At 42.1% G+C, this 22,800-nt stretch overlaps 1 protein-coding gene across 4 annotated transcripts; it reads left to right on the plus strand.

Moving 5' to 3' along the window:
• The first annotated feature begins 805 nt into the window (after positions 1 to 805).
• LOC119132297 (activin receptor type-2A-like) lies at positions 806 to 22,457 on the plus strand. Of its 4 annotated transcripts, none has more exons than XM_037267439.1 (12): positions 806 to 1,703; positions 6,956 to 7,163; positions 8,444 to 8,577; positions 9,631 to 9,785; positions 12,930 to 12,953; positions 14,785 to 14,928; positions 15,385 to 15,528; positions 17,066 to 17,211; positions 17,310 to 17,424; positions 17,498 to 17,636; positions 17,719 to 17,849; positions 18,392 to 22,457. In XM_037267439.1, the coding sequence occupies exons 1-12, from the start codon at positions 1,637 to 1,639 to the stop codon at positions 18,584 to 18,586; spliced, it is 1,602 nt and encodes a 533-aa protein (XP_037123334.1). In that variant the 5' UTR covers positions 806 to 1,636; the 3' UTR covers positions 18,587 to 22,457. The 4 variants fall into 4 exon arrangements, with proteins under 4 accessions (XP_037123334.1, XP_037123343.1, XP_037123351.1 ...); XM_037267448.1 differs by having other exon boundaries at positions 806 to 1,691; XM_037267456.1 differs by lacking the exon at positions 12,930 to 12,953.
• Positions 22,458 to 22,800: the final 343 nt, after the last annotated feature.

A 22,800-nucleotide genomic window follows, 5' to 3' on the forward strand; every position in this document is an offset into this window, starting at 1 on the left:
CTGGACACAGCTATACAAAGGAGCTCTCACACCTTTGGACAATTTAGTCTTCAATTAACCCAACATGCATATTTTAGGAATGAGGATGAATTAGCCTGAGTACCTGGGGTGGAAAAAAAAAAATCCACACCAGCACATACTGAACAAGCTAATTTCACACAGAAAGGTCATAACCAAGATTTAAATCCAGAACTACTGCTGCTCACTTCTGTATAGGTGTTTTGATTTTTGAAACTTACTATACTGTACATGCATATACTATATATTTTAAGATTGTAACGTGCACAATAAATTTTGAAGTGTCCACCCATCTATGGAAAAATAAGCAAAGAAAGGCAAAACTACCCTTTGAGAAATGGATTTAAAATTGAATTGGAGGTGATTGGAGGACTTCATGAGTCAACTGAGGACACTTTCGAATGGAGAATTATACAATGTGATGTGAATTAGAATGAGCTAATAAAACTACCGGCACTAAACGTAGTTTGGATTTAAAGCACTCATCGGTGTCGGTCACATTGGCAAACGGAATGAAAAAAAACCCACCGGCAACCTTCTCGCTCGTAAAATATTTAAGTCAAGTTTACAGGAGTAAGAAGAACATCTACCGGATATCACATATTTGATTGATTTTTACAACAAAACAATCACAAGAAGAAATTGGTAAAACGTGGGTAACGTTTTTATATAATCTAAAAGCATTCAAATTTACGCGATTGTTTACCAATCTGAACGTCATTTTCTACCAAACTATTATTTTGAAATGCTTCACCGGAAATGTGACAATCCATATTCTCGTTGCGGCTCCGTGCGCCATCTTGGATTGTCCCGACCAACGGCGGCGGCGACGGCGGTGGACGACTTTGACGGTGGACGGTGCAACGCGTCCTTAATTCGAAAAACATCTTACATGGGTGGATTAACTCCTCTTCCACCGGTTGCACTCGTCAAATGAGCATATCTCATCGAGCATATTTCGAAGAGGACAGCTACTGAAGAGGCTTAAGTGGAGAGCGCCTCGCAGTCGGCGCTGTTTTTGCCTTCTCGAGCGGCGAACCGATTCTGCCTCTGGCCTGCTTGCCTTGTTGGACTATTGGGCAATATTTGGGCTAGCTCACGGAGTTGGACACAAATCGACCCAATGCATCGTGTTGTCGTGCTTTAACATTGGGAAATGGATTCCAATTTGACGTTTTAATGCAATGCTACGCAGCTCAGCGAGGACAAGTTTGATTGGAGGACGGAGTGCGCTTGATTCCCAGTCCGATGGATATTGCCTCTGTCCGGTTGCGGCTCGGTTCCCCGTTCCGGTGCTCTGACAAAACAATCGTTGCAACAAAACCGTGTTTGTTCGTAACGATGCTGCAGCATGGCAAACGTATGCTAGCGTCGGCTTGAATGCCAAGAAGAAATCGCCTTCCATCTGTAAACGTGGAAATACCAAGCAAGTCCCCCCTCCCCCCTCTTTGCATTACCCGGGCTATCTTTGGATTTATCTGGTTTTGAACATGTCCTGTTTGCAGAGACAGACCTCCTTCTGACTCCGCCGCTGTGAGGATTTTTTGTGTGTAACTTTTATTTTTCTTACATATATTTTTAAACTCTTTCTAATCTGAGGATCTGATTCGGATGGAAAATGGGAGACGCCACCAAACTGGCCCTCGCCGTTTTCCTCATCTCCTGCTCTTCAGGTGGGTGTGAAGGTATTGTACTTGGATTTCAGCCCCATGTTTGTTGTGTGCACTGTATGCCGGTTGTTGTCTGTGCAGAATGCGGTGCAATGCAACCCCGCGGGGGAACGGGGGTGGGTCTCATCCTGACATCGTTTGTGTGACCCGTGTTGTTTTTATCTTTTTTGCACATTTTACCAACAAAGTATAAGTCTATATTGAACCAAAATTGTTCCTTTGGGTGAATTTGCCCCTGTTGCATGCACAATATGTGAAGTAGAAACTGCAAGATGATTTAAGCACTCCAACTCAAGTTAATGCTGCGGATCATTTCAGAAAAGTACTGCATACTGTAAAAATATGTTTGAATGCTCAATTCTGATCTTCAGCGATGGCTTTTTTGCAGTATATCTTTTCTTTAGGGTTATTTTGAACTGCTACCATTTTGTGTCTTTGGGAAAAATATTTTGAGTTGGCAACATTTTGCATTTGCGTTGCAGAACATTTTTGTAAATCGGCCCATACCTTAATTAAGGGGTTGGAGCAAAACAGCCAACTATTGAAGCAAAAGTGTCATATTTGTCCATACATTTGCATGCAACATGCTTACAGCAGCTGTCGATGCAGCTCAACCAGTGACAAACTGTTATCTTGCAAAGGTCACAGCCGGTTTGATTCAGTCGATCCGCACGCAGCAGCATTGTTTTCATGTCGTGACAGCGTGCTTGTGAACATTTGGATTCATTCCCTCAATGGCTTTGTTTATAGACACAAAATTGTTTTGATCCAATCAATCTGGATTTAAAATTAGGATCGGATTTGATTAGGACTTGCGTGTCCGCACTTTTGATAAGAACAAATCACTGACACGATTGTCTAAATATACCGGAAATGGCAGAAGAAGCCATCATGGCTTTTGCGTAAAAAAAACATCACTTTGCCCATTTCTTTTTTTCTTTTTGCTCCGTTGCCCATCTAGCATGCGGATTATAAAAGAAAGATGCCCAATGAGTGCAAAGTCAACGTTTGCAGCAGTGAACCATTTTAGAGGCTGCCGTGACGTCACGCGCGAAGCTCTCTGGAGGCCTGCTGATCTGATTTTGTCAGCTTATCTGATGTGTAACTATTTGTTTTTCCTCTGCAAGTATTGCCTTGTTAGTTCAGTCTACCCACCCTTCTGAAATTGCTGACGAGTAGATGCCAAGTTGGCGATGCTGACGAGTCATTTCAAGGAATCCTTGGAGGTTTTCCATCTTTACAAGCATTGTCATTTCAGGTTCACTTTTCTTTCAATAATGAGAAAGTGAGACTTGGAGAAAGCGGGTGAATGTCATATGTTGAACTTCACACTGCAGCGTAGCATTACTTACTGAGCTATATGTGTCAGTGAAGTGAAAGCTAAAAAAAAAAAAAAAATGTTATCAATTATGTATCTATTTAAATTTTGTACGGCGTAATTAACCTGAGATAATGAAGGCGTGTCAACATGCACAATTAGCGTTAGCAGATCAAATCCACCTTTGCTGAATTATGCAATTGATGAAGCGCTGCTTTTTTTGCGGTTACCTGTCAAATGGGAACTCGCTGGGCGCCGGAGTCAAGCCTCTAAAATAAACATGGTTTTGTTTCCGTGGAGATGTGGAATGAATGTACTTGTTCTCTTCCCACCGGGACTACCGGATGCTCCGCACGGAGGCTCGCGTTTTGTGCAGTGCAGCAGTATCGGGCGGATATCGATCCTCCCGCTCGGCGGTGTGAGGTTACATTAGCGCGTCGACCATCTTCTGGTCTGTCACAAGACCTGGAAGAAAAAGCAAAAATGTCGAGAAACAGCTTTGGATTCTCGTTGGGTTGAGGTGAACAAGTGCAACTCAATAAAATGCAAAGCTTCTTTGATTGAGTGCCGGCCGCTGGAAATTTTGAAAAATGTAAATCACTGCACGCGGTGAGTCAAGCCTTTTTTTTTTGATTGATGTGAGTGATGTGACTTGATTTGTGTGCTATGCATATATAGTTTTTACAATCCTCCTAACACAAATTCCAAACCTCTGACACATTTTCCAAGACTCTCACACACACTTTGCGCAACATCGGCCTGTGTGGCGTACACAATTGAAACATTTTCAAAATGTTTTCACGTCGTTAATAAACAAAAACCTTCAGCTCACAAATGTATAAATACTTTCACAATGTATGTCAGATGGGAGAATTTTTGTTTCAGAGATTGAAGATGCTGTGATTTGAATTATGTTCGCCAAACCTATTTGACCAAACACGCATTTCTTTGCCAACCAAGAAATTGAGTGCGTGTTTTGCCTGCCAAAGTGAAACATAAAAGTCGATGCAGTTTTTGTGATGTCAACAATAGCCAGTATTTTCAAGGCGGCTGTACTTTGATTGACCGCATGTACCTTGCAAAGTGAAAACAAACATTCTCCTTTGCGTCACGTTTGCCGTCTTTTACTCACGTGAAAGATGTGTTCTATTTTGAAACGAATTGTTAGTGTACTTTTAATCAAATTTGTTTTTGAAAAGTATCCATTTGGCCAATTGTGTTTTCTAAGTATCAGTCTGTGTTAAACGTTTCGAAAAAGTATTTGAAGTTTGCTTGTTCGTAATATCTGTCTGAAAAATCACAACACAACTTTTTTCTTCAAATCGTTCAGCCCTCTCTCTCCCTGAGACTTTTTTTTTTAACTGCTGTGCTTCTTAGTAATCAGTAACTGCTCAGGGCTGATAAACACAACCATAAACCTTGCAGATACTTGAAGTTTATTCGCTGCGGCGATATGATACCATATGCAATAGGATCGCAATTCCAGATAGCGACATTTCATTTTTGCACCTCAACACCGCTGCGTGAAATGACTGGGCAGTAAATCTCAAGACGGGCCGAGTGGAATCAGCACGGCTTAGATTTGGACAAGCGCGTGTCAAACACGACGAGTGCATCCTGAAGTCGAGCAGATGTTTGTGGCGACTCTGGCTAAACTGGACCCACCATCATCTCAAATGCACACCCACACGGGTATAAATAGTGTGTCTGATGGCTTGCGTCCCACCTGCTCCCCTTTTAACTCATTGGCCGATTGATGAAGATACGGCAACATGACAGCAAATTCAATATACAGCTTTAAGCCCAAGTGGCACTCAACACACCCTTCGAGTGAATCCAAACAATTCAAACGGGGGGCGCAAATCCTCCTTTTGTCCTCCGAGAGATAACGAGACAATTTGCAGGGCTCATCTTGACAAGAATGTTTGGAATGCGTCGGCTATTTGCTCCTCATGACGCACGAGTGTCTCCGAGCTTTTACGCCAACTTGCTCCCGTGACCCGCCCCGGTGTCCTCCCCATCGACGCTTATCGAAGCAGAGGCTAATGGGCATTTGTCGCTGCAGCATACCAGTGGGGATTAAAGGGATTGAATTCAGTCGCTGAGTACGGTGCTTTTTAATGCCCCCCCCCCTCCTCTCGCACCGTGGCCGCGGTGGAAAGAGTGCAGCCTTTGTGAGCGAGTGGCGAGCCCACCCAGCTACTCACCGTTGCCATCTGATTGACTCAAGTTGCTGCTCTTACTGTCAAAATGGAGAATTATTGTGTCAATATTGTGCTGTCTCTGCCTGTTGTTGCGTAAGGTTTGACGGAACCTATCGTAGACCACGTTGATGTCTCAGCCAATCAGATGGCATGTTGTTGGTATGTACCATGTAGACATATGCATATTAAAAGTTTGAAGGAAGTTTCTTAATTTTTATTTTTTTTTCTCTCTTTCTCTCACTCATTATTTCAACAGACAATGATGTAACATCTGTGGCTGTCAGACATTGAGAAATGCCCCCACCAAAAAAAAAAAAAATGTAGCCAATGTTGCCAGATGCTACATTTAATCGTTGGGCTCACGTTTCATCCATCAGTAGAATTCGCATCTTGTCATCGTTAAGGTCTAACAAGTTGAGTCGGCCTTCCAAAAATTAACCTTTACTCGATTAGGAATTTTGGGGGCTGTAAAAAAAGACAACCACAGATTGGTGGAAAATCTAGGGAAAACATTATCTTGCAGCTGATTTGCTTGGAAAAAAATGTCCATCCTTTCTTTGCTGATGGACAGTTAAGCATGATTAATCGATACCTTTGCTTCCCGAGCTCAACATAACCCCAAGATATAAATTTTTCTCTGTTCACACACACTCGCAAGTGACACAACCGAGACACAGCAATTAGAAGGTGAATGTGGCTTTTTGAGCTCACTGTGTGTCAATTTGGTTTTTAATTCAATAATCTGTTGATGCAACATTTTTTTTTTTTTTAATTTTTGTGTTTCCTTTTTTTTTTCCCCTGCTGTGTTATTTAATAGGCTGGTGCATGAAAAAGTAGCGCAGTCAAGTGAAAAGTGCAATAGAGATGAGCACCACGGATGTAAACAACACTTCAATTTGAGTTTATTTGCCTTTTTCAGATGTCCAAACATGAGAGAGTTTATATGAGCTTCAACTAAGGAGGCATCTTTCACAGCAGCGAGTTAAGAAGTTGGCTTGGTGTTTGAGTGGGGGAACAATTAAAGTTGCGGTTAAACTAGGTCACAGTTCACCTCATTAAATCTCATATTTGGAGGACTGAATGGCGTTGGTTGGTCAACTTGACTGCAGGCTTTTGAGCAATTGTACCTTTTTATTTTGGGATTGTGCACGACGATTGCTATTGATGCAGAACAAAAACTGACCTATTTTCCAAGCAAAAACATGAAATGAAGCATCTCCAAAGCGCTTTTGTCACTCGGTCTGACTTACTCAGAAGCACCCCGGCCGACCTTCCCCGTTTGCACAGCCATTTTATGAATCGACATTTAAAGATGAATCGACACGATCATCCAGCTTGTAATTGATTGATTGACTGATTTGTTTTATTTTGCACGTACATAGTTTTATCACAGTTTTGATTGTATGCACTAAACATACACACGACTTGCCAAAATGGGAAACAGGATGAAGCAACCTTGCTTATGGTGTCCCGCCCCAATTCCAACAAAGTATTTTGTTTACATGACACATATACACATTGAATCGTATTTTGTCAACAAAAATCAAGGACAGTTTAAGTTTACGTAAAAGAAACAATTTTGATTGTGTTCTTCACCAATTTGTTTTACATCACCCAATAAGCTAGCATTTATAAACTTTGTAAACTATTGTTGTCGACTGAAAATAACATCACAGTTGCTCGACCAATCCCGAGCATCAAATGGCATAAAATAGATGAATGATTTTTGTCTCTGTTCTTGCCAGGCGCGATCCTGGGACGCTCCGAGACTCAGGAGTGCAGCTACTACAACTCCAACTGGGAAAAGGAACGCACCAACCGCACCGGCACTGAACCCTGCTATGGCGATAAGGATAAAAGGCGGCACTGCTTTGCCACGTGGAAGAATATTTCTGGCACCGTGGAGGTCGTCAAGCAGGGTTGCTGGCTGGACGACATCAATTGCTATGACAGGTATGCTTGCAAAAGAAGCACATTCCAGTAATCCCTCGCTACGTCGCGGGTCATTTGTCGCGGCTTCAGTACATTGCGGATTTTTTACCCCCCAGAAAGAATAAAAAACTTCAAAAAAAAAAGAAGAAAAAAAAGTTAGTATAATAATAAGAGTTCTAAAAACATATTGTACCTTGTTGTATTTTTTTATAATAAGAGTTCTAAACACATATTTACAAACATATTACAGTATGTATGTAAAAAAAGTTGTTATAATAATAAAAGCGTTCTAAAAACATATTTACAGTATGTATACTTTAGCTACATCTACAAATGGTACACACACACACGTATCATATTTATATTATTTAAACATTTTCTTATTTATACCATTAATATAGTATTTACTTGTTTGAAACTTATTTAATGTTCTAATGATAACATATGCACTTATATGGTTTAATATACATCTATTGATACACCAAAAAATTATGTATGTTAAAAATGAGAGGGTGACACTCTTTTGCAGATTTTCACCTATCGCGGGTGGTTTTGGAACCAATTATCCGCGATAAACGAGGGATTACTGGACTTCGTTAGTTTTTAACTCGACACATGAGAAGTAAGCTCATGAAAAAAAAAAAAAAAAAAGGTTAGGTTATTGTTTATTTCGCTCGACGCCCTCATTTGCTGTCGTGCGGTGGCGACTGAAGTTGCAGTCAATATAGATTTGGAGAGCTCTAGCAGAGATGGCGCCGTCTTGCCTCCCCGGAGAGTCCATAACAAGTCTAGGCTCTAGGGCGGCTGCCACTTCCTCCGTCTTATCTGATGGCTGCGAGAGTGTCAAAGCCAGAGTGAGATTGACTTTGGAACTGTATACATTATATTTTGCGATTGTTCAAGGCAAGGAAATGGCAAGTGGTACAGCCTACGTGACAGATTTTCCGTCTCTCCGGGATTTTTTTTTTTTTTGGACTAGTACAGTTACACGCACCTTTGAATTACAGATGTTGTCTGTACCCATTTTTTCTGAAGGCCATGTAATATGCCCTTGTCTTTTTGGGGTTTTTTAAAATTCCAAATGAGAACGCATAGAATCTTGGACTTTGTAGTACAGGTCATGTGGAAAGGTTTACAAAACTTTCTGACAAATCTGATTTCCTTCGCGTTAGCTTAACGCAACTAGCGATGAGCAACTGACAGGTGTAACGATTTGCAGAAACAAGACTAAATTGTATTAGCTTGGAAAAAAAATTGTTCCGCTCTAATGTGTAGCTTTTCATTCCGTCTTGTTTTTACAGCAACGAGTGTGTGGAGAAGAAGGAGAATCCTGACGTTTTTTTCTGCTGCTGCGAAGGCAACATGTGCAACGAGCGCTTCCTCTACGCACCCGATACAACCCCGCAAAGCGACACGCACCAGTCAACAGCCTACAGTATGTATTGTCAACAAACACACACACACACACACACACAATGGGAATGCTTGCACTGATTATATAATAAAATAAACCAAAAAAAACTATTAAATTACTTAAAATGTTCCCATTATTTTTAATAGTTAGCACTATAAAAAAACAATATATATCGATATCAAACAATATGAAATCGTTATTTCGTAGCATTCATATCGCCCAGCCCTAATTTGTACCCATCCACGAATGCTTTTGAATATTTTTCAAAGTTATGAATTCTGTGTTTTATTTGCACTGGGCAAATGTTACCAAAAGATTGCACGCATCTATATTTTTAATTTGGAGAAATACTTGTGATGGTCAAAACACCTGCTCTGGTCTCTGTTTGTGTGGGGGTGGAGAGTTTGATTAAATTCAAGGATTTGCAAAGTAATTATTATGTTATGTTTGGGTTTCATTTTGAGCTGATAAAGTTTGGATGGACATAAAATAAAATTCAATAAACTTTCAAATCAAAAGGCTTTTACAAAATTCATAAACACATTCACCTTGAACATCGGTGTTTTAGTCCATTGGGTGACCCGCCCCCGCCCGTTCCCTTGCGCTGTCTGAACAGAGTTCATCATTTTGCAGAGCATATTTTGCAGTCAGCTGACAAAATGCCGTCATCTGTGTTTAAAAAAAAGTTTTGATTCTTGTGTAAACCTGTCCCGCTGCAAATCACCGTCTCCTGCCCCCACACGCACCGCACTCAGTCTAGCTTCAGCCAAAGTTTTATCTCAACATCATACACAAGCAAATAAATTTTTCGATCTGTCATTCCATCGATTACTCGAGTACCCACCCTGCTCCTGCGTGAAGGGGTCAGTCACAGTTCAGAGCGTTGTGATTTTTGACCTGAGGATTAAGTGATGTCACAAGATGGATTTACTCGTCCTGCTGCGTGCATGCGTGCGCATGCGTTTGCACTCCCTTCAAAGATTTTGGAGCAGCGAGGCTCTTTTTTTTTTTATCCACCTCTCATTTCCTGATGGGTCAACAAGATCTCAAATGTTGTCATTTCCGTCCTTGCAGCCACATCCAACCCCTTTTCCCAGAAGCCTCAACTCTTCAGCACTCTGCTCTACTCCCTCGTTCCCATCATCGGACTGGCCGCCGTCGTCCTCTTCTCCTTCTGGATGTGGCGACACCACAAGTTGGCCTATCCGGCAGCCCTCGTCCCCACACATGTAAGGAAACACGAAAACACACACACACACACGCTTCAAACACCAGGCCTCGTTTTGGCTCCATCCCTCATCTTCAGCGTTTATGGCAGAAGACTCCACTGTATTTTTCCAGCGCATCCTGAGCTTCATTTTAAGTTCCATGCAAGCACCTCTATTGTATGGAAGGGAAGTCACGGGGCCTCTGCATTATTGATGACACTTTATATAGGCAAACAAAACTAAACACACAAGCTGCTTGGGAGAGTAGCGGAGGTGGTGGCTGGATCGTGTGGGAGAGGGAGAGATGAGAGACTTTCACTTTACTGCTTGATTCTGAGCCACACTACGCTGGAAATATAATCATGCCCAGGAAAATATAGAACAAGATCTCAAGAAAGATTTTCATTAAAAACACTGTGGCATCAATTGTTTACTTGGTAACTGATTAAACTTTAAAGCCCAAGTATCACGGTAATAAATTCTACCGTTTTACGTTTTTAAAATGGAACAGCGATGCTTTTGTCTGAATTCCTGGTTTTGATACCATCACAGGTCCCTCTTTTCTACTTGTTCTGAAGTGCGGCCTATTTAAATGCAAATGAGATAACTTCAAGTGCGCATTCCTTTCCGGTTGACATATTTGTAGTTTTTTTAGGCCGATGTAGCATTTTCTTTTTTTTTTTTTGCTTTATTCAAACGAGGTAGCCTTTACTTTTTGATTGACTAAAACATGTCAAAAGCAGAAGACTTGTCCATCCAACCAAACATAACACAAAATAAATCCCCTCACAGTATTTATGAACACGTCTTGTAAACAAGCACTTCAGTCAAGCTACAAAGTAAGCTAATGCTAGCGCCGGCGATCATAACAGTATCTCTGCACCACCTGTTTTTTGTTGTTTATTTTAGACCGGCTCTTTACTGATATACACTAAAAATATATTTTGTGTTGCTGCCGCAAAGGGCTTTTAGCGAGGTAAAAGGTGTCATGTACGTTTATCGAATAAATAAAAATGAAGATAGATGAGACAATTTACCAAGAATTGTCAAAGTCTTAAAATCAAGCAACCCGGACCCGGTGCCAAAAATGTGATTGGGACATCCCCAATGCAAGTTGTCGCTCAAATTTAGAAAAGCCGCTGTTCATTTTTGTGAAGAAAAAAAAAAACAATGGTGGAGGCATTAAACACTAGGCACTATTAAAAGTACATTAAATTAAAAGTAGTTCTATACTTAACACAAGTCATGAAAGCGTTATCGATCCCTCCATTTAATGCTCAACCATATCCCTTTAAGTTGCTCTTTAATGCTAGCCTAAAGACGTTGAACTCATTGAGACTTTCCTGCCATTCATTCAATGTGTCGACACATCGAAAAGCGTTTATACAAACGATGCATAATCACTGCGTGTAAATAATTCAGCGGTCAACTTTAGCTAACTCAACAAATGTGTTATGGTGTAGTCTTAATGATAGTATGAAAGCTGTAATTATAGTTTTGCACTGTTTTTTTTCTTGACTCTGAATTAATGAACAGCGGTGTTTAAAAAAAAAAAAAACACCACAAGATGCCTTTAACCACATCAATAATTGAAAGCTAAAGCAAAATGATATGCAGTTGTGAATTAACTAATGAAAAGTAACTGCAGTATATCATTTAATCAACTGCATACAAACACGCTAAATGGGACTGTGCCTCACCGTTAAAAAGAAACAAAAAAAACACTGTGTTAAGACAGCCAAACTCTTGCCTGGAAGCCAAATTCCTTTTTCGTGTATTGACTTCCTTTACTGAAATATTGGGCTTTCCCTGCCTTTAACTGCCACCGCAACCAAAACAGGCAAAGCCAGAGCTCCTTTGTTCAAACGTCAGGCTTCATGATAACTAGCGTCACAGTTTGGGAAAGTTGTCAACGTGTGTGTTTGGGTGTAATTTGTACAATGCAAATTAGAAGTGCGATGATGAATCGATTAATCGACAACTAAATCGATAATAGTTTTTGCTCATTGATTAAACGTTTAATGCCTTCTTTTTTTTATTATTATTAAAAAGTGCCCGGATTTCCGCTCGTCAATATTTAATATTCTCCAATCGCCGTCATCCTACGTGAAAGCCGGCTGCTTATATTTGTGTTGAATCAAAAGAAAACGATTGCAATTACTTTTTAAAAACACCTTTTGGACCACAACTCAGTATCAGTTATTTCAAATTGTTAGTGCAAAAAAAAAAAAAAAGCATTTTAATTTTTTAAAATTATTTTGAATACAATCAAACCACTTGATACGATTCAATCGATAAAATAATCGCCAGATGAAATGATGATTCAAATAATGGTTAGTAGTGGCCCTAGTTTAAATCGTAATGGCTGAAAAGGGCACTTGGACCATGCAATGTTAATGATTGTGCAAACATTCCAGCAGGTCCTTCAAGCACTTGACTTTTAGCATCCACATCTCCCGCTCCTCAAAAGATCACCATTGTGAAAATTGCGTTGTGAAGATCGTATTGCTCATTAACCACTCAATTAAAAAAGCCAAATGTCAAAAACTGCAGAGAACAAAGATTGTCTGATCCTAAATGACTCGAGAGCAAAATGAGGCGGAACCGTTGCCAAAACAAACCCATCCCGTTTGAGTGAGAGCTTTTTTTTTTCTTGGCGACCTGCATACTTGTCACCAGGCCTCCATTTTTCACACGTTTGCCAAACTTCAGTCGATCATCTCAACCTACCGATTCTTTTCCCGAGAAGTTCTTCTTCATGAATGTGCACCCTGTTTGTTTTTTTCCCCCAAAATATATTTTTTTCTTAGAACTACCTGGACTCTTATCTTGGTGCCAGTTTCAAGGAATTTTGCATATCATTGATCATTTTTGCTGTTGAAATTATCCATTGGTCTCCTGTACTGTAATCAAGTCCAGATCATCGCTTAACGTGCTTAAAAAAAAACGGGACGATGAGATTCTCATTGCTTACTTGTTGCCGCATGCTTGAAAGTTTCTATCTTTCCTTTTTTGCCACCGCTGTCATCTTAATCTGGCCTTTGCTCCATTGCTAACGTTCCAGACACGAGCGAGTCGGTGTGAAGATCTCCTTCCATCAATCTCTTTTCCATCCTCTAACTGACATACAATTTTCTCTGCTTCTTATGTTCTTTTTCATGAAAGCACCCCTTTCACATTATGGTGGAGGTAAGAGCAGTTTAATTGTAGTTGATTAATTTCTTCCCCTCCTTTTTGGGTTCACTTTCAATTCTCCACTTGAGTCCCACCAGGCTGTCTTTTTCTTATTCTCTTCACTTTTTTCACAGCATCTTGTTCATTTAATACCCAGCACATTTGTCTTTCTTTTTTTTTTATATATCTATTGACATTTTGCTGCCTGGGTTCATTGCACGCGTGAATGTCTCTTATGTTTCCTGCTGAAAATATATGGTGCATGGTGGAAAGTAGGCGAGCTCCAAATGCAGCCCCTCCCCCACCCTTTTTCATGTGAATGTCCGTCCACGTGTGATGTCTATGTAACATTGTGGTTGAATCTGCTCCGCCGATTTAACTACCTTTGCTACGTTGACATAAAATTGCAGAACAACCGAATTTTATTTTGTCACCGGCAAAACGACCCCCGTGCCCGGACTGAATGTCAGCTACCGTCAACATTTACGGCCGAACCCATTTTGGGTGCGTTTTAGGTCAATCCTAAAGTTTTTCCACGAAGCCCGTTATTGCTAAATTTTTGCAAGTCGTTGCGTCAGTTGTTGCACACACTTGCACGTAATATCGAGCTGCGACTCGATGTGCTGAGTCAGCATTCATGCAGTAGCGCTATGAGTGGACAGGGGATCCAGTGAGTCCTGACTGAGGTCTAGTTTAAACCCCCAATATTAGATGTGCCATCGAGCCCCCCCCCCCCCCAAAAAAAATCCCACCCTCACTGAATTGAGGAGCTCCAACAAAAACCCCAACGTGCAATAAATCTTATTTATATCTATCCAACGGTTCACATTTAACACAACAGCCAGCACTTAACGGTAAATGACATTCATGAATATTCACCTAGCCATTTTTTAAAAGTGCATTTTTGCACTCCCAAATAAGAATGCCGTGTAAAGAATGGGCCTTGGCAACAGATTCCATCCATATTGGTTTTTAAAGGCTCAAGCCGCTTGTTGTTTTCATTTCCCAGCACAATTGCTGGAATTTATACATTCAAATGTTTCCCGCAGTTCGCTGCTGCTTTCTCAATTTTGCCGTATGCGAGATATGAAGACGATATTTGTATGCTGGGTCTCGCCTTTCGCCGACCTTTTAAACAGCCTTGGCTTGACAAGCTTTCGCTTCCACCGCACAATGGTGAAGTGGATGCGGTTGGCCTCAGGCTTTTGAAACTTGCCCTAGCTTATCGCTTAAGCCCCTCCGAGGTTCGAGTAAAAACAGAAACATTGCCGCCGTGCTTCTTTCATTTGACTCACTGCGGAGGTCTGGAACGTTTCCAGCAACATCCTCAACCATCCAGCTAGCATCTTTGGGCTACTTTTTAGCCCGTGGTGTGAAATGTGACCAACGCATGCTTTGTTGTAATCCTTCCCCCCACTCATTGTTTCTCCCTCTGGTGTAAGCCTCTCGCAGCTCACGTTTTAACATCCTCACCGGTCCAAAAAAAAAAAATAACCCCATCAAACTAGTACATCTGTGTCTTCTCCGAGTTGAGGCTCGGACCAAAGACAGTCAAACAAATGCACAGAGTTCATCCTTTGCTCGTTGCACCCGAGGTCTCGTTCGATACTCTGCGGCATTGTTTTCACGTCTCGCGTGATGTCATGCATGAATGCGGTTCCAATGCTAACAGATGAAAAATTTGTTTCGATATCATGGCTCATTATCGCCTCTTGTGGAAGCAAGCGGTATTGCATAGACATTTGCTAGGAATGTGGAACATGCTTGCAAGGACAACAGCAATGACGGCTCAGCTTTGGTTCGCTGGAATCTAAGACAGTTTGAACGTTTTACTCTGTCCACGCAGGATCCCGGTCCTTCGCCGCCGTCTCCCATCATGGGACATAAACCGCTGCAGCTGATTGAACTGAAGGCCAGGGGACGCTTTGGCTGCGTATGGAAGGCCCAGCTTCTCAACGACTACGTGGCCGTGAAGATCTTCCCCATTCAGGTGTTGATGGATTTGAAATGTGTTTTTACCAAGACAAAAAAAAAAAGCAAGCGAGACAAATTTATTGAAAGATAAGTTAAATATTACTTATCTGACTAACTCTAACCATTCCAATATTAACAAAAATGTCCCCATACGGAAATACAGAAGAAGTCCTGTTCTACATGCAAAGTAAATTGCTTCTTCCCCTGGAGCTTGTAATGTCTCGCCTCTGAATATTTGCTAAATAAACCCTTTCAGGAAATTGCTTTTTAATATTCAACTGTACTTTCGTGGAAGTCAGGATGAGACATAGTATAATTCCACCCCCCCGACTATATTTATTTAAGTCTAGCTTGAATTTTGCAAGTTCCCAGTTGATTCAAATTTGCAACTTTCTTCCAATGTCAGGTTTAACAGCAAGTTCAGTTTTTTAGCTTGATGGCCGGAATAACCGCCTCGTCTTGTATCTCGTAGGATAAGCTTTCATGGCAGAACGAGTACGAGATTTACAGCGTGAATGGCATGAAGCATGAAAATATTCTCCACTTCATCGGCGTGGAGAAAAGAAACAACAATCTGGACTTGGAGCTGTGGCTCATCACCACCTACCATGACAAGGTAGGCTGCCTCTTCTCTTCGGGTCATGTGACCTTTCTCAATGCATGCTTTATTGTTAGCACGTTCCCGCTGCATTCTCTGTATTTCCCGATTTTTTTTCTTTATTTCTATAAGGTATCATCAACATTTTTGTACTAATGATACAATTATTATTTATTTGTATGTTGAAGTTGTATTTATTGAAAAGAAGCGGGCCTCATCAGCACTCTTGCAAGAGTTTCAATCTTTCGACCTTCTCAATTTGAAAAAATTGTGAGGAGGGGAAAAGAAAAAAAAACTGCGTGGTGCACTCATCTTGCTACTCAGAGTAGAAATTGCTTGGAAAACATTTGCGTTGAAGGACTTTTTGGCAAGGTTGCACTAGAAAGAGAACATCACAGTTAAGTGGCTCGTAAATCAGCCCCTGTAATTGTTTTCTCAGCGGGGGTCTTTCATAACTCAGGTCTACACAACGCCTCATCTGTGCACTTTTAAAGAGCAGCCGGAAAAAAGGCAAACCCGTTCCTTCGCCTGCATTTGGTTGAGCACAGAATTGTGACGAATCGATGCTTTTGGAGGTCCAATATAACACGTTTACCCACAAAACCACATCTACCTGCAGAAACTGCCATTTTTTTCCTCACATCAAGACTGCTGGTTTTGTTTTGGGATCTGCTTATAGTACCAAAGGGATATTTTGTTCAAAAAACAAGGCAACGTAAGGGATCAGCGGATGCTGCCTGCCCCCTAGTGGTCACAATCGGCAGCGTTTAACTGTCAGAACAAATTGCATCGCGTTATTATTATTAGTTGTCCTCTTATCTTTTGGGTTCAGTTTGCCTCCATTTAATGTTTGCTTCATATGACTTTCCCGACTTTAATGAGGACAGCTGGGTAAACAGATTATAAATTTTTTTGGTCTCCTTTACCATTTGTCCTCAGGCATTTCCTTAGCTGCAGAAATAAACAAATATTAGCATTGTGACGTGTCTTTTTGATGATTGTGAGGTCACCACAATATCATTTTCAAGTTTAAACAGCTTTAGGGCCTTAACAGAACCAGTCATTGTTTACACGTTACTCGACTGATAGTACTTTTTTTTTTTTCCTGGTGCTGGTTTTTGCTTTCTGCTCTCAATTGAAAATGACTTCTACAGTTGATTCTACAGACAGTTGATCAGACTTGGATGGGACCCGGTCCAACTTCATGGATAGGATTTTTTTTTTTTTACTCCTCTCAATGGCACCCTTTGTTCAACATTGAGCTGACTAAGTACAATATAGCACACTGACTTGCCATTTTCTAAATCCCTTTATTAGAACCAACGGTGCCATCTAGAATAGTCCAAAATTACAACAACTGCTTCATGTTCCCCAAATATAAATATCATTGTTTATTGTGATGGTCCCCAAAACATTATTAGGACAATTTGATTTATTTTAATTGGTGCAAGAATTGAAGATTAAAGAATGTGAAGGCAATAAGGGGTTAAATCCTAAATGTTTCAATTATGATGTGCTATGTGTGATGGATTCAAAAAATGTCTCCCACTGACAGGGCTCAATGACAGACTATCTGAAGGCCAACGTGGTGTCCTGGAATGAGTTGTGCCACATCACTCAGACAGCTGCCCGAGGTCTGGCCTACCTCCACGAAGACATCCCCGGACACAAAGATGGACACAAGCCCTCCATCGCCCACAGGTTCTGCACTCACTGATTAAAAATGCAAAATCTAGATGGATATAAGTTGTTGTTATTGCCCTTGCTGTCTTCCTAAACCTCCGCCGTTCTTTTTCCAGGGACATCAAGAGCAAGAACGTGCTCCTGAAAAACAACCTGACAGCTTGCATCGCCGACTTTGGTCTCGCTCTTAAATTCGAAGCCGGCAAATCAGCAGGGGACACGCACGGCCAGGTATGTTCGGAGGCATTCCTTGCGTCGCGTTCACCTTTGACCTTTCCAATATGTTTACCCTTTTGACGTCAAGGTGGGGACACGGCGTTATATGGCCCCCGAGGTCCTTGAGGGAGCCATTAACTTCCAGCGGGACTCCTTTCTGCGCATTGACATGTACGCCTTCGGCCTTGTCCTGTGGGAACTGGCGGCGCGCTGCACCGCCGCCGATGGTGAGCCGCTCTGACGATTGGTCGCCGGGTCACGTGACCGTCGGATAATAACAGTATTAATCGGGGAATGTTGCGCCACCAGGCCCGGTAGATGAGTACATGCTGCCTTTCGAGGAAGAGGTGGGCCAGCATCCGTCTCTGGAGGACATGCAGGAGGTGGTTGTGCACAAGAAACTGCGGCCCTGCCTTCGGGACTGCTGGCAGAAACATACGGTCCGCATTGTTTTGTTTTTTTTCTGTGTGTGTGTGCAGCTGCTGTATTTTTAACATCCATGACTTATGAAAACTGGGTTATGAAATTTCAGAATAATTTCAAAACGTATTGTCAATTAATAAATCAATCGTAATTTTTCTGCATAATTTCAAAACTTAACCTTTACAGATGAACAAGAATACATTATTTGTAATCATGTTAATAATAATTTTCAGACTAATTAAATAAGTAATAATAAAATTCTGAGTAATTAAATAAAAATAATTAATGAATCATTTATATACTAATCTCTCGTGGCGGAGAGACTGAAAAAATCACAGCAAATCATGCATGTGGACATTTTTGGAAATATACTGGTTGAGTCACGAAAACTTTCTTTAACTTTCAGTTTCTTGTTGTCAGACAGTTGGATTTGCAAACATTCAAACATTGACTTAAGCTCAAATTCAATTCAAGTGCATTCTAGGCGCATCCTGAAATTTCCCCCGAAAGCTTGCTTGTGGTCTCCATATCACATTTCCCGCTATCTGCCATTCCTCAGGGTCTCGCCATGCTGTGCGAAACTATTGAAGACTGCTGGGACCAAGAGGCCGAGGCCCGACTGTCTGCCGGCTGCATAGAGGAGCGCATCGGCCAAATGCAGCGACAGGCTCCCCTAATCGGGCCCGAGGAAATAGTCACCGTTGTCACCATGGTGACCAACGTGGACCTCCCGCCCAAGGAGTCCAGTTTATGATCGGCCGACACGCTGCCAGACGAGCATCGGACACGGAGGGGGCGAGCGGCCAGCCCCGGTTGGTCAGCCGGCCGCCTTTTCTCATTCTGGTTTGGTCGTCGTTTTTGTTTTTTTGCAAAGCACCGGTCGCTACTCGCGCTCAGGACGTACATGGCATCAATCTCCTGCCCTCCCCCTCATGTTGACGCGCGTGCCCGAGGATTTTGAACCCTTTGAACCAATTGGCCGATTTATGACGCCGTCAAAACGGCGAGACTCACCAAACGTTTGGATCGTCTTTTTATATACACTACGACGTCAGGAGGCTCAACTGGATCTTCTACAGTGAGAACAGACCTTGCAGATATTCACCAAACTCTAAATACATTTAAAAAAAAAAAACTGAATCTGGGCATGTGGCTCTTGATACCTTTTGCTGTTTTCTTGTGCGTGTTTTTTTTTTTGGTTCCGTTTGTTTTTTGAAGTATCGACTAACATTCTGCCAATAAGCAACGGCTTTTTGAATGTTTCTAGTGTAATGCTGCTGTACATAGTGTATTATGAACCCAGTCGACTTGTTAATCCATCTTATTTTAAGGGGAACGGGGGTGGGAAGGGGAGGAAAGGGGTGATCCATTTTTCAAGCATTACGATGATAAGAACCATAGACCTCCTTCAACCAGGTATACCTCAGTTCAGATGGACACATGATTAGTCCCGCTCACTGTTTTGAACAGTTTACTGCTCACGCGCCCGTTTCACAAGCTTCATCGCATCGAAACGACGGAACCCTCGTCGGTGCTCATGAGCGATGTCGTCGGCGGATCGGCAGCGGCCGCACGTCAGCGAGCGTTCCCGCTTTTTTTGCTTGCCCCCCTTTTTTTGTTCGCTTTGTTTCGTTTTCTTCTTTTCGTTCAGCCGGTTAGTTTAGAACAGCGGTGAAAAGTTTTTCCCCTTTCATTTGTAAAATGGTTGATGTCTGGATTTTTTATAGTCACCCCCTCGTTTGTCTTTGAGGTTTGAAGTACGGTCTTGAGGAAGGTTCCAAAGGTACTCGCCCCCCGTTTTTTGAAAATGTTCTCAGCAGAGCCAGCTCAGTTGTTTGTTTGCTAAACGGGCGGTCACTTGTATAGCGCTCTTCTACTTTTGGTACTCAAAAGCGCTTCACTCGGCTTCCTCATTCACCTCCCGATGACATCATCAGGAGCGATCGGGGTGCAGTGTCTCAAGGACGCTCGGAGACGGTCACAACGGCCGGGGATCGAACCTCCGACCTCGCCGTTTGATTGCACTCATCGCATTTGACTACTACTAAGGGTTTCCACTCTCTGTTTCTACGCCTCAGGAATCTTTGCTAGCCATCCTCCTCACTGTCACCCTTCCCAGAACAGATTTTGTCAGGTGGTGACTTGTGCTTCTTCTCACCTCATCTCGACACTAATGCTGGACAGTGAAGTCACAAGACTGCCGCTCTTTGTTCAATTCAGGTTCCGGCGTGAGCCCGCTGACCCGAGGCGTTGTGCCAGGTCTCGCTTCAGCACTGGTTGTGACTTTTAACGCCTTTCACAGTCTCAACTCAAGTCATCGGTCGTAACAATCCGGGTTGGGTTCCCACCAAACCAAACTGCCAGTCATGTGCTATTTCCTGTTTTCGTACAGCCACCCCCCCCCAAACCAAACACGCCACGTCTGTGCCGCCATCAGACGAGAGGAGGCAGGGAGAGCATCTTTCATCTCGGTGCCATTTCTTCCACCATATTTCCTCTTGTAGATGTCAGGCCAAATGGATGTATATGTCGCTGTCGGAGGAGCAACAGCGCCCCCTCTCGCTCAAACCCGCAACTTTTTATTTGCTCCGATGGACGTCACACACTGGTGCCGCTAAAACTGCAGTCTCTCTTCGAGCTTTGGGGTTGTTTCACGTGATGCGGTTTCAAATCAGAGTTGGGGGAATGTTTGAAGGGATGCGTTGCCCCCCCTCCCCTTCTGAAAAAACGAGCAGCGGTGTGATTTTTTTTGTTTTCCCGACAATAATCAAAACTGCTATTAGTCAAGCTTGGAATAAAACGTATGCACATTTCAGCAAGGTGCTAGACCTGAAGGAAGTCAAAAAGCCATTTATGTATTTTGTTACTGTAGCGTGAGCTTTGCGTCAGCGGCTCTTCTTTTTCCCCGAAAGCTTGGCACTACCTCAAATTTAAAAGTCTCCCGTCTTCACAATTTCAAATAGCTCGAGCTATTGTCCTCCCAAAGAAGAAAAATAATCAGATGAATCGATGAATCCTCTTTTCAAGGGTATTTTTTTTTGAAACCGCATCAGTGAAACTGTCCCAAAACACCATTCAGGGATTCAGTACTATGCTTTTCTATGTTCTGGCAAGTTATATGCAACCAGTGCCGCAAACGACTCAACACTTGAGCTGCAAGAGTGACTTTCAACACACACACACACACACACACAAATAACTAGTAGCATTTAATTCTGATTTTAATCCTTGCATATTGATGTGTTGTATTTATTTATTACTCAAAGACCTAAAGTTAGGGGCTCGTAGCTCAGGTGCAACTCAAACTCAAGAGTTGGCACGAGTTCAGCTTGTCGTTTTCGGGGATGGGGGGGGTGAGTCGGGGTATCCTTACTTGTAATTCAGGAAGTACTTCAGTTGATTCTTGAAGAAAAAGATGCAAACTGCTCCTCACTCTTTAGTCTCCGTACAAAGACCGCAGATGAATGTTGAGACTCCTTCCTGGGTTCTGGTTTGCTGTGGCCCGTGTACCTGTCGAGGGCTCCGCTTTCAGCTGATCCTCATAACGATTGTCCTCTATTATGGTCCAGGTTGATTCCGACACCCGATGAAACCAGAATTAGGTGGCTCATTCGATCCAACCGCAGGAAGAAGCATTCGAGTTGTCTTTACAAAGCACTCGATGCGATTCCAAATGAGGTCATGGGAGACAATCTTACAAATCAGCTGGACTTGTGGCTACGCTGTGGTCGCCGTGCTCAATAAGAATATTTAAAGGTGTATGAATGGAGAAGCTTTACATTTTCTATCCTGACTTCCGCCAGGTCAGCTCCAGGCTTACATTGCTGTGCTTCGGAATACCAGTGAATCATTTGTGTCTTGTTGCCCTGCTATTTGAAACAGTCGAGGACCTGTACAGACATGAGAACGTATTAAAATCAAGTATATACTCTGAGCTGAATCTTTATAAGTGTGTGAAAAATCAGTGTTTCCTATAGATTACATTCATTTATACTTCTTGTGTTTTGGTTTCAACTGTCCCATCACAATTGAACTTTGTGTAAATTAGAGGCTCATTGGAGTACTTTGCAAATCATCCCACTTAACAGCGGTGTTCCTCAGGGAACGATAGCGGCTCCCCTGACAGTTGCAATACTCCAGATGTGATCATGAAATCATCTGCTCTTGGTGTTTCATTCCACCGCCGCGACTTTCTGCTTGTCCCTGCTGTTGTTAAGAATTCTAGAGGAAGCATTGATCTCCAATGACCTCATTACCAAGACTGTGATGGTTTGGTTGCCAGGTCAGAAGTTTCTTTAAAAAAAAAAGGAAAAACACTACAAGTTTATGACCCCCACAATTGCTAAGGTTCTCTGAAATTCAGCGCTGATCAAAGACATGTTGTCTCTTGGGGAGAACACACAAAAAGGTTCTTTAATGCCCAGGGAAACTTTTTCTCTTGCTCATCATCGATGGAATATATGTGTGTGTATTCGTGCCGGTGGCAAAAGCCATCTCCAACTTTGGACTCATCCTGGAGACGAAACTGATCTGTGATCAGCGCTGTAACTTATGTGAGCCGGTGGAGGTTTTTAATCCGTTGAAGTGATCCACGTGATGTAAATAAATGTTTCTAGATTGTGAAATTTGATGTTTGGCTTTTTTTTTTTTCTCCCCTTGCACGCTCACATGTTTAAAATGTGATTTTTGTGACACTTATCTTTCCGCAGAGCCAAAGATGTGAGATCCTGCATTACCTGTTTCTAATAATTGGACTTATCTGTTGCCCAATGATATGTCCAAATTATTCAAAAACAGCCCTCAGCACATGATACAGTTCAATGAATTGAAAGTACAACCATAAAAAAAATATTTGTCATTTCAGAATTAGAATACCAGATGGTTAGCATTAGCATGATGGAGTCCTTTCTGCCGAGTTGTGTTCCTCGCTTTCTCTTCCTCGAGCTGGCTAAAAAGGTTTTACAAACC

Source organism: Syngnathus acus, chromosome 2 (assembly GCF_901709675.1).
Source record: "Syngnathus acus chromosome 2, fSynAcu1.2, whole genome shotgun sequence".
NCBI classification, from domain to species: domain Eukaryota; kingdom Metazoa; phylum Chordata; class Actinopteri; order Syngnathiformes; family Syngnathidae; genus Syngnathus; species Syngnathus acus.